The 19,052-nt window shown below is 42.3% G+C and overlaps 1 protein-coding gene across 5 annotated transcripts in view; it reads left to right on the top strand.

Annotated features, from left to right (window-relative positions):
* The window catches only part of foxp4 (forkhead box P4), a 92,519-nt gene extending 73,524 nt beyond the window's left edge, over positions 1-18,995 (top strand). For all 5 annotated transcript variants that reach the window (XM_078248191.1, XM_078248189.1, XM_078248192.1 and 2 more), the window contains 9 exons: positions 2,774-2,861; positions 4,057-4,140; positions 6,289-6,514; positions 7,289-7,365; positions 7,460-7,561; positions 11,129-11,250; positions 11,866-11,932; positions 12,977-13,146; positions 13,479-18,995. In XM_078248191.1, the coding sequence (XP_078104317.1) occupies positions 2,774-2,861; positions 4,057-4,140; positions 6,289-6,514; positions 7,289-7,365; positions 7,460-7,561; positions 11,129-11,250; positions 11,866-11,932; positions 12,977-13,146; positions 13,479-13,626 (1,084 nt within the window). In that variant the 3' untranslated portion in view covers positions 13,627-18,995. The remainder of the gene's footprint in view (positions 1-2,773; positions 2,862-4,056; positions 4,141-6,288; positions 6,515-7,288; positions 7,366-7,459; positions 7,562-11,128; positions 11,251-11,865; positions 11,933-12,976; positions 13,147-13,478) is intronic.
* The last annotated feature ends 57 nt before the right edge of the window (positions 18,996-19,052 follow it).

Genomic DNA, 19,052 nt, shown 5'->3' with positions numbered 1-19,052 from the left:
ATGTGCAAACGTCTTGGCTGTGAACCCAAAAGTTTGCAGTTACACACTTCGCTCTTATACCCGACCACAAACCAGGTTTAAGACCACATTAAAACGTCCTTAAATTCACTCATAAGCAGGCCCAAACGGATTCTGAAGATCTTTTAACAAACCTGTTTTTAAAAAGGCTCAACAACGCTAGACCTAGTAGCATTGTAGGAAAATGATACAACACCTTTGATTCAGATCACCAGTTGGAACTACAGATGAAGCAGAGCAAAGTGAAGCTACTGTTTGTGCTAAATGTGGAGTGTAAGTCACATACAATACTGGTGTTTCACATTGGCTCACTAATTCATCAGTTGCAATCTGTTACATCACATTTGCACCGAGGCGCATTCATGCATACACACACAACACACACAACACACACAACACACACACACACACACACACACACACACACACACACACACACACACACACACACACACAGGGGTACACAGACTCACATATATGTAAGTCCTTTTGAGGAATTCTTTGGAACTACAACTCTGTCCTCTTCCTCTTTGTTTCTGTGTTAGTATTTGTCACCAAGTCTTTCGTTCACTTGGTTGGTGTTTTTTTATTCTATTGTCTGTGTCTTGAATGCGTCAGACTGAAGGTCAGACACATTGTTTCTTCACTTAAATAGAATATTACTCTTAATTAGCTCGTCCGCACGCACATCTTTTTGTTTTCACAACAAAACAACATCAAACTAACTTCTCTGTCACTCATTCCCGCTCTGCTTCCATCATGTTATTTGCCAGTTTGGAGTCACTGGGGGGTGTCGATGCAGTCACTGGCCTTGACATTCTGCTACCTCCTCCTCTGTCACACACAGTACAGCGGACATCCCCATGGCACTGTGGCTGCTAACGAAGGCTTCACAAGCCTTTAATGAAGCCCTAAACAAACTCACACTCTCATTATCGGTGTGGAACTCTTAGCTATTTGAGCAATGGAGATATTAATAAGCCGGGGTGATGAAATATGTACTCATACACACACACACACACACACACACACATAATCACGGAAGTGTGCGTGGTGATTGTGATGCCATCGGACAGTCAGATCAAAGCATGCAGGCAGGCTGGGAAAGTTTGGAGAGGAAAGCTGTTGTTTGGTGTCTCATTTCACGCAGCCCCGGGGCAGATGGAAGGAGAAAGAGACAGATAGAGTGAAAGAGTGTGTGTGTGAGTGTGTAAGAGAGAGAGGGAGATGAAAAAAAAAGTAGAGGCAGTGACAGATAATGCCGTCAGTCTGACAGTGTGCTCCCTTCCAGCCAGCCTTAGTCATTGCCCCAGGAGGGAAAAGGGTAGAGCAGAAGAACAGAGGAGGGAGACACTCCACTATTTCAGGCCTTTCTTCTCTTCTCTCTTCCCACCTCCCTCCCTCCCCGTCCTCTGGTATAATACTCTGGCTGTGGTCGGTGGAGCTGGGTGTAATGTGGGTTAAAGCCTTGTCTGCCAGCACTCAGAGGAGTAAACAGAGCCTCATTGTCGGGACACATCGGGAAAAAAACTGCTACTGTTTATGGCCCGGCTATAGAGAGAGGGGAGGGTTTTGGGGGCAGATTTTGTTTGGAATGAGTGTGAATCATAGGCATTTGGGGAGTTGCGGGGGAAGGCGAGTGGGAAGGGGAGATTGTACAGAAGTGCAAGCAAGGGAGAGAGAGCTTAACAGAGTGTGAAACAGAGAAAGAGAGGGGTGAGATCATGTTTTTGTTATTATTATCGTGCACTTGTGTTGAGCAGTCTATCTGACTGGATTAGCTATGCCATGACATCATTGTTTTTGTTTCATTTCTAGACTTCGCCTGATATTGCCTAACTTTCTGCTTTCTTAAAGACACACACACTCCAATAGTCATGCACTTCACACACACACACACACACACACACACACACACACACACACACACACACACACACACATACACACAAACACATATTTCCTTGTGTTATTCCGCAAAAAATAAGTCAGAAAAGTGGCTTTATGAAGATTACACAGATTATAATTTAACACCACAGGATATAGCAAAACTCACTCTGATATACCGGCACACACAACTACACGCACACACACACACACACTCACACACACACCGGGCAGGCAGCAGCAACCTGTGAATAACCTTGGCGATGACAGAGCAGAGAGAAAGGGATAGAGGAAGGGAGACAGGGAGGGGTGGGCTGGGAAAGATCAGAAGGTCCTGGGTCCTCCCACATTTGAGTAGACAAACAGCGCCACCATTCACACACACACACACACACACACACACACACACACACACACACACACACACACACACACACATGCGGAACAGTGTTAATATGTGGAGTGGAGTTTAGCTAACAGAAAGTCTGAAGATAAGGCTTTATGTGATAACACATGAGCTCATATCCAGGTGGTTGTCTTGGATCATGGCTCACTGAGCACCAATGAAGTATGCACACACAAAACACAGCTGCTGCGTCCTTCACTAGACAAAATAAACCTCCAATATTCAGATTTATTTTTATAGCGCTGAAACTGCTCATGAATTAGTTTAAATTAAAGTGAAAGAGCTGGGTTTTGTTTCTTCATTATTTAGGACCTGTGAATTGATTTAACAAGGATTCTGTTGACTCAGGGTAACTTAGAAATTATCATTGAATTAGGACTGGCAGTGCTTTCATCTTTTTTGTAGAATATATATTATTTGTAGATATCAATTTATCATCTTGCATTTTTCCTTCACCTCTAGGCACTTGAACAATGAGCACGCCCTAGATGATCGCAGCACTGCTCAGTGCCGAGTCCAGATGCAGGTGGTTCAGCAACTGGAGATACAGGTGAGTGTCACACACACACACGCACACACACACACACACACACACACACACACACACACATACACACACACACACACACACACACACACGTACTTAATTTTCGCTCACAAACAAATTCATCCTGTCAATGGCAGTAACTTGTCTGAGGCAGGGGGCAGAGTTTATGGAGAGCAGTGGAGCTTGTAATTTAAAAGGAGCAGTCAGCAGGGAAGCTGCCATCGCTGCTCCAATTATAAAGCTGCTCTGGTCACCAGCAAGAGAGAGCAAGGCTGAGAGGGGAGGAGGGAGAGAGAGAATGAAGAGAAAAGAGAGAGAGAGAGAGACATAGAATGCGGAGGACCAGGCTGCATGGCCTCTCTTGTTCTCAAAGTGGCTCATGCTCTTGAAACATCTAAATGCTCCAGCAAAAGCAAAATACCAACACTGGACAAGAAGTGAAATGCTGTTAAACAGTGAGTAAGAAAAGTGAAAATACAAAGGCTGCGCCTTCACACACATCTTGACATAGTTTCCAAAACACTTCAGAAAACCCCGTTCACATCACTGCGTATATGTGTCTGCTGTCCAGCATTAGGGTTACGGTTAGCATTGTGTTTGATGGTGGTGGTAAACAGCATTTAGCTGAGCCCCTGAAGCCACCACCAGGGAACACAAAGTGACAGAGAGGCAGCTGGTGTCACATCACATCAGGACGACCGTCTCTCTCTCTCTGACATGTCACCTCATCCCCTCAGCAGTCCACAAGGCAGCCCACCACTCTACCCTCCAATAGCACACACAAACAGCAGCAGCACAGGCACTGTGTTTGAATGTCTCATATTTGCACATCTCATCAGTGTGTGAGTATGTTAATGGTGCTATCTGTCTTAGTGTAGATCCGTTGTTTCTGGAGGCTACACGTGTGTACGCTTTTACTCATGCACAAACAGACACGCAGGATGCAGCGTTTCCACAGGCTGTAGCAGCACCCATTAAATGGCAGTTAACAATGTCAAACGGGGACGAGTGTGTCTGCAGGCTAGTGTGAGTGTGTGAGAGAGCTCCGGGTGCTGAGGCGGCTGACTTTTATATTCATCTCTCTGCCTGAGGTGTAATTGTAATTGTAATTCTGTGTCAATACCACATTATATCAATCTAAGCATTATGAAATGAGAGTGTTTTTCATGGTGATAACCATTTCTTGTGTGTTTCACAGCTGGCGAAAGAGAGCGAGCGACTCCAGGCCATGATGACCCACCTGCACATGCGCCCTTCAGAGCCAAAGCCTTTTAACCAACCCGTGAGTACACACTGGCACCCAAAAACCCAGATTACATGACCTTTTCATCAACTCTCTGACCTCAAACATTTGCTTGTATCTCTTATTTGCCTACAGACTCCTCTTTTCTTCTTTATCTCTAAACCTTCTTGGGATTTCACGTTCCTCTCTTACTGTAGCTTGGTATCTACTCCCCCTATTGACCAGTGAGGGTTCATGTGTTATTTAGAAATCATAGGGGCTACTTTGTGTCTTTTTCTTTTCCAAACTCTTAAACTTGTCATGATACCATGCATTTCATTTACCAGAAAACTATGCTTTCATAATGTTCTCATTCCACAGAGAAAGTTGTACATTCCAACATTCAAACTGCGTCCGGGTTGAACTTCAGTTTTGTATTCGATTCAGCATTCGAAAATTGCAATTTTTCAGCTTGTCAGAGAGAGAGAACAGCTAAAGCGGTCTCTCACAGTATTTTCAGTGTGTGCCCACAAAAGGGAAATTTGACGTGATGTGTGTGTGTCCACACTGGTTGGTGAGGTTGTTATTAGGTATCTAATGAATATTTCATTATTCAGATTGACGAGGAGTCTTATTAAAATATGAAGATGTTGAAATTAATTGTCAATTAGAGGTAGAGTGTCTTAATTTGAGGGGATATAAACGGGTGCAGCTGAGTGGCAATGTGTGTGTGTGTGTGTGTGTGTGTGTGTGTGTGTGTGTGGGTTTGTGTGTTCTTGTGTGTCTGGATGATGCGTTGATCGCTGGGGGATCAGTTGCTATTAACAACTAATGGGAAATCAGGAAGAGGCGTGTTCTGTCACCACCGGAGACGAGCCTCAGGGTCAGGGATTGGAGGAGGAGGGGCAGGGGAGGAGCGTCAGGAATGGAAACAAAGCTTGGCCTCAATTAACAGGGTTCGACTGTTGCCGTGGTGATGTGGCAGGGTTGCAGCGTTAATGAAGTACCTGTTAAACAGCCCTGCCTCCTTCGGTCTGCTTAAATGGTACAGAGAGGGGGCAGGGTAAAGAGAAGGCGATTCACACATTTTACATACATATAGACGACAACAAACACACAGAGCACAGACAAGCAGACACACACACACACACACACACACACATACACAAAGTCATTTTAATTAGTCCTAAATTAGCAGCCCTGCAACGGCTGTCCCAGAGAGACTGGGAGTACTGGTTCTGTGTGTGTGTGTGTGTGTGTGTGCGTGCGTGCGTGCGTGCGTGCGTGCGTGCGTGCGTGCGTGCGTGTGTGTGAGTGTGTGTGTGTGTGTGCATGCATGGCTCTTCCGTATTGGTCAGGGAAGAATTCACCACCGCAGAGTGCATGTATGTGTTCCCTTCTTACAAACATGCTGTCGTGTGGTTTTGTATTTGTAAGCGCCTGTTTAATTGCAGTAGCCAGCGCTGTGTGTATAAATCCAGCATATGTTCATGTTCAGTGTGTGTGCGAGCGTGTGTGGTTCTGTGCAAGAATACATTTGGTAAAGGGTAGGGACACACATTCATCGGGAGTGTTGCAGACTTTATTTTTAATGTAATGTGACTTAACATAAGCGCTTCCTGAATATGGTGCCCTATATTGCTTTGGCTCGTGGCCCTTCTGGCCCTTGTTACTGTATGTTTGCATCATTTCTATGCTCTATGTATTGCAGAGCAGTTACAGTACAACCTCAGGTGGTTTAATATTATTGCACAACTTTTAAGTGAATTGTTTAGAAACACTTTCCTAAAAGAGATTTCTTTATTTGTTGTGTATTTATATAACACAAAAGCATTTTCTAATACATTGATATCACCTGACCCTGAACCTGTTTTATGTACAGTAGATGATGCTTCACTGTAAACAGCAGCAGAACTCAGCAGGTGGTGAAGCCTTAAAGTAAACATGAGAGAACCATTAATCATATAGCAAATCCATTTTATGTCCCTGCACTAAAACAATTCTCCACCCTCAGTAGAGAAACTATACATTTTAATATTAATAATGGATAAGCCCAACTAAAGTTAGTTTACCCCATTTTATTAAAGTAAAGTTTCTCACCTTTTTTTAGGATGGCATCAGTCTCCATTATACAAATGTATTCACACTGTAAACACCACACTAAATACTAATACTAATAATTAATAACTAATTTCTCTGTGTCTGTAGCTGAACCTGGCTTCCAGTGGCTCTCTGTTAAAGCGGGACAGTGATCTCTACCCAGAGGGTCTTCCCCACCCCCCCACCTCAGCTGCCACCCCTATCACCCCACTGCGCCAGGGACCCTCAGTCATCAGCTCCTCCAGCCTGCACACACACTCTCACTCCCACACGCACGGTGTTGGTCCCATACGTAGGCGCAACTCCGACAAGTACTGCACCCCCATCGCCTCAGGTAGACATACACTCACTCAGTACCCACCTTGTTTGTTATTATTATTATTAGGCATTATCTAATTATTGATTTATAATGGACTCAAATTGTATGTTTTTTGATCCAGTGTTGATGACTGCTATAGTCTTTTATTACGGTACTTGTTGCTGTTTTTATGTGCATATTTTTTAATAAATTTCCTTGCAAGAGCAATGAAATATATCTTACTTTAGAAATCACTTTCATTCATGGCTCAAAGAAAGCCATCTCTTGGCTTTCTTGCAGTACAATTACTGTAGCCTTAGTTTTAATTCCAGGTATCCAATCAATATACTGTAGTATGTGGCTGAGAATGAAGTCACATTCATACACTTTCACAAGTCTTTAAAGCAACACTATGTAACTTTTCCCTCTTCGGTCCCCCTACAGGTTGTCTCATTGTAACATGAGACAACCGGTAGGGGGACCGAAGCGGCGAGCCGCGCAATCTGTAGTTCCAATGAGACAACCTGTAGGGGGACCGAAGAGGGAAAAGTTACATAGTGTTGCTTTAAGTGGTAAAAAAGTGAGGATTAAAATGTGCCTAATAAGAGAATAATATCAAGCATCTAGATACACACTGCTAAGACATTAGTTTTTAAGACACATTTAAATTTTTTCCATCCTTATATGGATTTAAAATACCACTTAGAATTTATTTTATTTTTTCATTTCCATTTATTATCATTTCAATTTGGTATACATTTTACATGTGTTACAATACACATGTTTAAAATTGTCATGCCTCATTTTCAGAGCTGGCTCAGAACTGTGAGTTCTACAAGAACGCTGATGTCAGGCCTCCCTTTACCTACGCCTCTCTTATACGTCATGTAAGTCTCTCCAGTGATCCAGTTTCACCATCTCCTCTCTCCATCTGTGTTCTCCTCTTCTAAATCTGGTTGTGCCTCCTCTCCCCATCCTCAGGCCATTCTGGAGTCCCCAGACAGACAGTTGACTCTCAATGAGATCTACAACTGGTTTACACGAAAGTTTGCCTATTTCAGGAGAAACACAGCCACATGGAAGGTAAAAGCTTATGATATACACACTCTCCTTTGTACTGCGTCCCTCTCAGGACATTCTTTTGGCTAGATGTTACTAATGAAAATTCTAAATGTGAAAACTAAATGTGAACTCAACTGATGGGAGATAGAAGAAGAGACCAGTTAGCAAACTGGTTTGGAGTTGTTAAGAGGATTGCGAAAACGAGCAGCTTCAGATTTATTTGAAGGTTTTGACCGAGGCTCGGATAGGTTTAAAGCCGGTTCAATCAAAGCACAATATTTTGACTAAAATGTTGTATACAACTCTGGCTGGATAAAAGCTGATCTAATTGACTGCAAAGTAATTGTGGTCTGTGCCCACTGATGAAGCCCAAAACCCAAGCAGATGCAGGCTGAGACCACAATGAGAGAAACACAATTTACAGGCAGGCTTTGCAGTGTTATTTGAAACATTAGGGATTGGCCAAAATGACCTCACTTTGCAGAAAGTGAATTCACTTTGAAGGCCTACGTTTAGCACTTATACACAGAATGATACAAGTACAATAACACACACATACACACTTGCACACAAGTTTTAAAGCAGCCTTTGCCCAGCTCCTAAATATATGACTGATTTGACAGTTATTAGCTCTTTCTGTCCTTTATGAGACACTTCTCCACTGCTCTCATTCTCTCCTTCTTCCTCAGTCTCTCTTTCCCTCCTTCTCTATCTCTCTCCCTCTCAGCCCTAAACAATTCTCTCACCTCCAAGATGGCACATGGAGAGTCGGCCCCACTTAGCTTAGAGCCACATCTAACCGTTATACAGCCTCATTACAGAGATGCACATAAAAAGCTGACACACACACACACTGCTCATGATCACACACATTGAAGTCTCTCTAGCTCAACCTCCACTCTCCCACACACACACACACACACACACACACACACACACACACACACACACACACACACACACACACACACACACACACACACGCGGCCTGATCCCACCATTGTAGGTGCTGACCCATTTCTACAGAAAACTCACACTAATTTAAGTGTCAGTTCTTCCAGAGAGGGAAAGTGAGAGAATGAGCAAATGAGTGAGAGAGACAGTGGGTGGAGGGGTGAGGAGAGACCCCATCCTTCCTCTAATAGCCCCAAACCAATGAGGGAGGGATGGGATGATGATGGAGGGATAGAGGGAGAGAGGGAGGAGAGGGTTAAGAGATGGGGCAGCCAGGAATATATTTACCTCCTCATCTGACTTTTATGAATTTTAACTATTAATGTCTGGTGTCTGCTTCCTGTGCCGTTGGCCTCGCAGACCTTTAAATATAGCTCGCCATGGCCTTATGTATTTATATAGCAGCTCAATGAGTCAAATAGGGCCGTAGAGATGTATGTCCTTTAATAAGCCGTTATATTTCATGAGGGGAGCAGCGGTGTCAGGGAATGGAAGTCATTGATCATAGAAACGAAAGGGACGAGACGACGAGAGAAAAAGAAATGGATGACTGAGAGATGAGGAAAAAATGAGATTGTGATTTCAAGGTGCTGCATGATGGGTTGGAGGCTTTCAGGCTGAGGTTTTATTTTCTGTTTAACTTACCAGAAAAGTATCCCATTTATTTTCTACAGTTTTTTGTTTTTCAGATGCACCTAGTATAAATCGCTTTTCTGGGGACAATTGGTCCAACATGTAAAGAAAATTAGAAAAAAATAGTAATCATTATCCAATGTAATGTATATAATAGTAACAGTCAGAGGGGCCTTTTTTTGCATTTTGAGTACTTACTTTGGATTCTTAAAGTACATTTTGCTAACATATACATACTTTTACTTAAATAAAATTTTCAAATCAGGACTGTTACTTGTAATATTTTTGTAGTATTTTCACAGTGTGGTTAGTACAGGATCTGAATAATTCATCGACCACCATTTAACACTAATCTGGTTGCAAAGTCGTCACTAATGCTTGTTTATTCATTATTTTAGTCATCATCATATGGGAGTAGCCTAGCCCAGCCTGCATCAGGAAGCCCCAGAAACACAACCAGACTGATGACAATGCTCAAACATTTACAATATAAAGACATTCATGCTTCTAGTAACACCTGGGAGAACCTAAAATAAATTTAGTCTCTTGATTTTTTTTCTTTCCTTTTTTTGTGGTACACATCTTTCTTCCCAAAATTCTGCCTCCAGTTTCCCCTCCCCCTTCTCTCAGCCGGAGGGAGTTGAGATGAGTGGCACATGTGCTGTGACCCACTGTAAATGACTGCTAATGTTTTAACTGGGAGAATTAGGCTTTCATCACGGAGACGAATGCAAATAGCATTGCAATAGCACTGGTGTCTGGCACGTGTGTGTGTGTGTGTGTGTGTGTGTGTGTGTGTGTGTGTGTGTGTGTGTGTGTGTGTGTGTGTGCGTGCGTGTGTGTGTGTGTGTGTTTGCACTGTCAGGGTGGCGGGCGCAGATTGGGGTCAGACTCATTTACAAAACTTAGCATCACGGCTCGGGGGTTGAGGGGATGCGGGGGAGAAAGGGTTCCTCCTGATTATGGCTAGTGTAATTACGTGTGTGTGTGTGTGTGTGTGTGTGTGTGTGTGTGTGTGTGTGTGTGTGTGTTTGTATGTGTGTGAGTGTGTGCGTGCATGTGTGTATCTGCGTGTGTAATTACGGCGAGGAGTGATGCATGCCTGGCCTGTCCCTCCCTCTCGGCTTAGAACAACGTGTCAGAGAGAATATGCAGGATTTAATTATAGACGAATTAAAATTGGTAATGAAATTGGGCATGAACAAACTACAAATAGCAGATGAAAAGGGAGGCCTGTCCCTGGGGGGGTGAGACGAAGATAGCGGTGTGCCCGCCTGCGTGCCTGTCTGAGTGCCTGTGGATGCGTGTGTGTTTCTGTGTGTGTGCTGATGGTGACTGATTAGAAATATTCTAAGATAAAACAAAGCTACTAGAGAACTGCTACCCTGTATTAGCTCTGTACATGGAGCATGTATGTGTATACAAAGGATCCTCAGGTCACCCTACTTAAAAGGTAACATCAAGCTGGAAAGCATTGTTTGTACTGAACACACTCTAAGTGAGTGTTATTACCTCCAGCTAAGTGAAAACTTCAAGTAAAGGAACAAAAATAACAATTTCAATTTCAGGTGTTTAGTTCCTCTTCAAGGACACATTTTCCGCTGGAATGTTATAGAAGTCATAGAGTATCATTTATTTAAGAGGTGTGGCTCAGATTATTTAAGTTAGGAAATTTCTGAAATTAACAGGAGACAGCCGAGAATATTAGTGTGTAAACTATGTGTCACTTTAAAGATAAAGGTTAGAATGCTTTTTACAATTTTTTCATGCATTCCCTGCAAGTGTTTTTCTTTGCTACAAGCAATACTCTTCAGTCCTTTAGAAAGAAAAGAAAGAAGAAACTTAATTTATGGAAAAATAAACAAAATTTAAGTTTCTGTATAGAAACTAGAAAACAAATTAAATATTAGATAATACATTTAGATAAAATACCCATACTAAGGACTTAGTCTCACTCAGTCATGTTAAAACTCTTCCTCTTTCCTCTCTCCTTTTTCCCAGAATGCTGTGCGCCACAACCTGAGTCTGCACAAGTGTTTTGTTCGCGTTGAGAACGTGAAGGGAGCCGTGTGGACTGTGGATGAAGTTGAATACCAAAAGAGGAGACCACCAAAGATGACCGGGTAAGTGTGCGCGCGCACGCACGCACGCACGCACGCACGCACACACACACACACACACACACACACACACACACACAGAGTGCACAGTTAAGGTTGATGTGAGTGTAAGCTTATGGGTGCTGGCACTATGATTACTTAAATGGACCCTCTATTATTAGGAAGAGGCCAACTCAGCAATAAAAAAGAATTGCTGCCGGCTTATCGTGTACACACTGTACTGTATGTGTGTGTGTTTTTCCCTGTTTGTTGACACCATTAGTAAGCAGCTGTGTGAGATGCAGAAGAGGAAAAAAAAAAAAAAAACCTTGTTAGCGTATGTAAACAGATGTTCTCTCAACCGCCAGAGAAACCAGGGATAATCACACACACACACACACACCTGCACGCCAGATATATTAGACGCTTTCATATGTGTGTTTTATCATCTGTTTACAGTCTGTGTATGTTACCACTTGTAACAACCATATTTGGGAGCCTTGTGAGTGCTTTGGCTGAGGTGACATCTTTTCACATATGTGCTCAATCTGTGATTCTAACACCTCTCTCTCTCTCTCTCTCTCTCTCTCTCTCTCTCTCTCTCTCTCTCTCTCTCTCTCTCTTTGTGTGTCTGTGCAGAAGTCCCACTCTGGTGAAAAACATGATTTCAGGCCTGGGCTTTGGATCCCTAAACGCCAGCTACCAGGTAAGGAATGCCCTCTCCTTTTAACATTTCTCTCTGTCTCTCGCACAGTCACACACAAGCACACACTCTCGCACACACACACAAGCAGCCAATCGCAATCAAGGGCACTAATATCAATTCCCTCTTATAATTAGCAGATTCCCTAACCACCTCCCTCCTCCTCCCACACCGACACACACTCTCACCTCACATCTCACTTTCTCTCACACACACACACACACACACACACACATTTCCCACCTCTGCAAGCACACACACACAAACACACACTAAACCCATCTTTTCACTCCCACGCAGACATACACAGGGAACCCACACGCACTTGCAATTTTGTCACTGAGATGATTTATAGCATCAAATAGTTGTCAATTAAGGTTACTGCATAAAATTATCGCCTGTCCCAGAAAATCCATCTCTGAGCCAGTTAGAATTTCTCTCCTTTTGTCTTTTTTTTCTGTTGAGAGGGGAGGTGGGATGAGTCTCTCAGCTAGTGTCCAACCTGTCTCATCTACAAACAGCTGGATATGAGCTTTTGGAGCAGTGACAGAAGTTGCTCTTGTTGATTCAGTTGGTTTCTCTTCTGCAGACATTGATCTTTCACTGTGTTCGCGTTTGTTTAAGTTGAGGTTGTGGCTCAGTCTCGCTTACCATTCCTGTTGAGACTTTCTCGTGAGCACACACTTTTAACAGGGAGTTTAATGTACAAGCCATGATGGGGGGAAACACTGTATATAAGTGCCCCCTAGTGGTTTGTCAAGTTCTCTAGCAAGTTAGTGGATTCAAATAGAGAATAGAGAATTCATTGTGGCTGTGACAAGTTCTTATACTGTGTTTTACATGTAGTTATGTGTTATGTCAACTTACAAACACATTTTTTGCCATTGCCATTCAGATTCTTCTGATTTGATGAATCATATTTTTAGAAAAAAAAACTGTAATGTAACCCAGCTTCTATTTAAAGTGATTGGACAACTCTTTGTGTGTGTGTGTGTGTGTGTGTGTGTGTGTGTGTGTGTGTGTGTTTGTGCGTGTGTGTGTGTGTAGGCGGCTCTGGCAGAGAGCAGTCTGTCCCTGCTCAACAGCCCTTCCCTGGTGACTCCGTCTGCAGCCAGCCTCAACATGCTCCATGTGGGCCACGATGATGTCAGCTCCACTGTGGAGCAGGTCAATAGCAATGGCAGCTGCAGCCCCACGCTCAGCCCTCACCAGTACAGGTACACATGGACATATGCACACAAAGGAAAAGAGCCAGTGTATTAGACAGTGGCTAATAGTGGCATATATATAATAATAATAAATTATAATGTATATCGTTTTTTGTGCTTTTTTTTGCCTCAACTGTACTAAACTTTAAGTAAGGAATAATGTAAAAATAAAAAAGCGGGTCATTATTGCAAATAAAACCCAGACACAAAGCAAATACATGTTGATGTATTTTGGTGAACTAACTCTGAACGTGCCAGAAAATATTTGGTATGAGAAATTCTGCTATTGGCATCTGCCCTAAAAACTTTGACAGCTAACAGCTGTTTTCTCTCTCCTCCAGCCACCAGGTGCATGTGAAGGAGGAGCCCACTGAGGTGGAGGAGGACAGTCGGTCAGTGTCCCTCCTGGCCGGCATCACACACAACCTGCCGTTGCCGAGTGACGAGCGCGACCTGGAGGAGGATCTTCCTACCGAGGAGTTGGAGTAGGACAGATCCCAGATGGACCAGAGGGACGAGACATAGCGAGATCAATCCCTGAGCCCTCTCGTCAGCGTGAAGAGGAAAAGATAGCTTAAGAGAAAAGAGAGAAAAAAGAGAATGTTTTTTTTAGTTTTTAAGAAAATGCAAGCAACCAAGGACAACATTGAGAAACTCCAAACAGGGTTAGATGACCTTCATTACTTACAGACGCAAAGACAAGACTGTGGAGCACTGCTTTACCTCCATGTGTTTCTTTTCCAACACTTGGCTCAGAGATGTACCACTCGATGCACACACACACACACACACACACACACACACACACACACACACACACACACACACACACACACACACACACACACACACACACACTTGTTCACTTGTCAAACCATGTCTCATCATCCTCCCTGGTCATATCAGCCTCTGTGTAGAGACCCTTAGAGGTTTGGACACACACTCTCCTCCTTGCCCAACCACTCTGCATACGCCCTCCTCACTGTTGTCTCGGGCTGCCTGGCTAGCAGTTTATCTCAAAATCAGTTGAGAAGACGCACAGATGTGTATGTGTTCGAAAGAGAAAGACACACACACAGGATCATGTGTATATAGATTTGGAGCAGTCACCAGGGGCTGTGCAGTCGGCCTATACCTCTCCTTCTTCCCCATCTTTGAGTCAATCACTTGCTTTTTCATTTTCTTTGATTTGATTGAAATGAAACCGTCAGGCTTCAAGATGGGAGGGAAGGAAGGAAGAGCGCTTTCAAAGATTACCTCCAACAGTGCTCCAACACTTCTGCAGAGCAGGCTCCTGTCTCCACGTCAGTGTGTGAGCCCACGGCGAGGTTGTGGCCCTGGTCCCTGACCAAACTTCTGCCCCCAGCAAAGACACTTAGTGACTGGCGTCTTTTAAACTCTTTGCTTCCAAGTGAGAAAAAGACTTTTCCTACCCCACCCTCATCCCTTCCCATCCCCAAAAGACTGCAGGAATTGGACCATTTGGTGCTGTCCTTCTCCTCTCCTCCATCTGCGGATGGAGCGATGAGCTTGGAACACTTTGAGAAAGAGAAGAAAAGAGGGGAAGCAGAGAGAAATGAGGGAGTAAACGTCTACAGAAATATTGTGACTAAAAAAGAAAACTGTTCATGATTATGGAATATAACAAGAAAAAAAAAACGTGTGGTAGCTTTTGTCATTTCCTTTTTTATTTGATGTTATTATCATTGTTTATTTTTGAGGATCAATATTTCCACGGTGGCGTTCTCTTTCGACGTACCTTTTCTAATAATGCTGTTTTTGTTTTTGTATTGTAAATTGTTTGATTTACTCTGGCTGTTCACACCATTCCAAATGAGTATTGGCAACAACAAAAAACGCAGTATTGTCCCAAGTTGTGATACCTGACCCCTACTCCCACCCCTTTCTGTCCCAAGTGTAGCAGGCAAGAAATTTGGAAATGCACTTAAAGTTGCCATTATCCAAACAGATTATTTAACAGCTGAATCATTTTTTTATTCTCTCTCATTCGCTTGTTTTTGGTTGTGTATTTAGTTGAGAAATATCAGTAATGCTTTAAAAATATATATATATATTATTACTGCAGTCAGAGAATACCTCATCCCACAAAGGTTCTGCCTGGAACTGTGTCCAAATTGATAAACAAATAAGGGGGAATTCTTTCTATGGGACACCAAATGTGGCAACTCTGCTCAGCTTCGATTCAAAGCTCTATGGTTGTAATAGTTACTGTTTAGAAGCTATCTGCAATTCACTGTGTGAGTTTGTGTTAAAGGAATAGCACGTGCGATTTATGTTTTTGTTTGTTTTCCGTGAGCATAAAAGCATTACTTTTCTCTACAGTGCCATACCAAATTTAACATTTATTTTAATCTATTATCTGCTTATTCCCATTTTATTTTTGTTACAGGTAACCAAAGAAAGATGTAGAAAACCAAAAACCCTGTATTTTATTTTGCCCTTTTTGAGTTTCTTTTTTTTTTCCTTCTTAAAGGATTGGCCAAAAGACAACAAACCAGGAGTTTGAATTCTTATTATTGTATTCATATAACTATTATGTTGAAATTATACATGGGTTACAGTGCTGACCATTCCGAAAACCAAAGTGTGTAAAGCAAACTAGAATTAGGAGACATCAAAGCTTTTACATGATAAGCGGTTACGAATAACTCACATTAGGTATGAGGCCAAAAAGAAGTATTAACAAACCTCGCACAGTTCCTCTGAAAAACAAAAAGAAAGAGAAAAGAAAAAAGCACTTAGACGTGAAACCCTGTCTCTCCCACGCTCAGGCTAAACTGTGTTCCAAACACAATCCTAGGACTGGCCCTACTTCTGTATGAGCAGGCCTAAAAATGAAGCACTCGAGAGGCATTTGAACACTTTTCGCTTTAAAGGATACTTTTCTGGGGCTGTTGTAGCGAACATTTGGAGTTATTTTCAATCTAGGACACAAACATACCCTCTTGATCTGTATGTAGTATTTCCAGGAAGAGGAAGTGTACTGTAATGTGGTTACAAAAGTCACATCTTTGGACAGGGAGGAGTTATTCCAAAAACATCTATATATTACAATAAAGAGGGAACAACTAAAAATAATGAAAAAACACGTAAGAGGAAAACAACCAAGGGACATCATGTAATTGAAAGTTGGGTTCATATTTTCATACTTTTTGTCAAACTATCTCTTGCACTTCAGACGATTTTTCTTATTTAATGAAAAAACCTTTCTGATGACTTTGTGTTCAAACAGGACTGTTTCCTGTCACATTAGAGACTGATTTCTAACAAAGTACAAAGTGGCAGACAGACATCTTGAAACAAGATAAAAACCAAAAATAACACTACCTCCTTTTCAAAACGGTTCAACACATAGCCAATGGGAGACTGACCTCTCTAAAATATTTTTTTTTCTCCATTCTTACTCGATGATAATATTGAATGCCAAAATTGTTGTTACACTTACTGTATGACTGACACAAAAAAAGCTATTTGGCGATCTGGACTCCCTAACACATCTGCTTGAGCCCAAAACCATAGAGACGTTTCACTTTCCATGGAATTAAAAATGACTACCTCTCCTTAAACCACATCTAAAGCACTCTCTACGTCTCAAAGTCTGTTGTGAAGTGCTTACTATATATGAAAAGTTTTCTATCAGCTGTGTAAAAACTTACCATATTCCTGCACCCGATTAGCACTGAGCTATGTGAACAGTCTCTCAACTGTGTGCTCTGACTATACGTGTGCATATTCATGATATCAGCCAACGAGATACTGGTCGTTAATGGCTTTGTGGTGTTGCAGGGAGCTGGTTGTCGGGGGTAATGATGGACAGAATATATCAGTGCCATCACACACACACACACACACACACACACACACACACACACAGGGGTATAACAAGAGCATAGAAGCAGGGCTATGGGTTAGTGCAACAGAGGCTCTGACCATCCAGAAATCCAAAGACCCACAACACAGCAGCACCTGCTTCGCCAAACACTCGCAGAGACGCTGAGAGGACTAACACACTTAATGAAACTCATCACTACTACTAGTAATATCCAAACCAAGAGGAACTGCTGCATACAGTACATAGATGTAATGTACACCTGTAAACAAAGTTGTTTTATAAAGATGTAGATTGTTCACAGGTCGCCATGTAACACTTCTGTTCTTTCTCCAGCTTGGCATAACATGATGTATTCTTGTATATTATTGCTTGACTTATCTCTCCAGGGCATTCTTTCCCATTTTGTCCTTTGATTTTCTCTTCTTTGTTTTCTGCACCTGTTTAGCTATTGTAAAGCTTTCAGCTCTGATTCCTATACTGTACTGCTAATGCTGAAGTATATGTATTTATCATATTATGTGCTGCAGGTATCTTGGTTTATTAGTTTTGTTTTTGTTTTGTTTATTTTCATTTTTTCAGTTCTTCATAAAACGTCTGGGACGCTGATTTTTTAAGTGTATTATCTCAACAAAAAAAATGAAAAGAATAAAAGTTAGATCAGTGGTTTAGGTAACACCTGTTTGTATATTTATCTTAGCTAGGTCTATTTTGATACTTTTTTGTCTCTGTACTGCATTTATGCATTTTTAAGGAAAGAAAAAAAACAAATGGAAAACAAACTAAAAAGTTACTTCATTATGTATTGATACCTCAGAAGGACTTTTTTTCAAAGACAGGACCAAAACCTCTGAAAAGAAAAAGAGAAAGATGAAAAAATTTAACAATATGTAGCCCCTCTCTTGCTTTAAAAAAATTGCGGAGCTCTAGAAAGATATTGCTGTTGGTCCTCTCAGGTGCCAATATGTGTCCCAGCTCCTTGTGACCCCTCCCTGTGACCCCTGACCCCTGTCATTCCTGTGCTGAACTCCGACCCGCAGAGCTGTCAATCATCTGCAGGCGCCATGGGTGTGTCACTGAGTCACACACCTATCTGGTGGTGATCAGTCACAAACCTCATCTCCCAGTCCCAGAGAGGCAGATCAAAGCCTGGCCCTGTTGCATTTTTGATACTCCTTCTCTTGTGTAGTCTCAATACCAAAATGTGGAATGGCTCTCAGAGATGCAGCTCATCCTCTGACTACCAAAGGCATTGAAAGCCACCCATTTGCTTAGTCCAAACTTCTGAACTGTAACCAAACTGTAACCAAACCAATGCCACAACTTTAACCAAACAAAAACCAAGCTACTTCCAAAAGTCTCCATTGACTTCACTGATTACCTTTACTGATAGCTGTTATCTCTCGTACATCCATGTAATAGTGTTTTACTATTGGCTGGTGACTGACTCAAAGGACACAGGGAGCCCAAATCCTGACTTGTGATTGGACAGTTCTGAGGTGTCATGTGAGGGGGAAGGGACTCTCAAAGTGGAGCATTGCCCGATGGTATTATCAAGTAGACAGCCAGAATCCGATGGAACTACCACTTCAGCTCTCCTCTGGTTAAACCTAAGGAATGTGTGTACATTTTCAGCAGTGACTCTCTGTATTGTTTCTTTTAGTTTCAGTTTATCTGTTTACCTCTCTTTATCCTTTCTGTTTCTTGTTATTTGAAAGTGTGACCCGAGGAAGAGGCGGGGACAGGGACTGGGTGGTGGCTTTAGACAGACAGTGGAGCCCAGCCCTCTGACCCTCCACCCCGGGTAGCCATGTAATGCCAGTCACTGCCCTTTCCTTCATGCTGTATAAAAACACACACATATATCTGTGTATTTGTAACCTGAATCTTCTTGTGTCTGTCCATGCAGACAATAAAAAAAACTGTACAGTAGGTCTAGTTGCATGTAATCTGTACTAATTATTGACAATGGCATTATAAAATGCAATAAAATACTTATTACACTGTCCTACGCTGCATCCTTGTTGTTTCGTCTCCAGAGGTACATACCTAGCAGTGGTTCCCA

This window comes from Sander vitreus, chromosome 4 (genome assembly GCF_031162955.1).
Source record: "Sander vitreus isolate 19-12246 chromosome 4, sanVit1, whole genome shotgun sequence".
Classification (NCBI taxonomy): Eukaryota; Metazoa; Chordata; class Actinopteri; order Perciformes; family Percidae; genus Sander; species Sander vitreus.
This window is presented reverse-complemented; position numbering and strand designations above follow the sequence as displayed.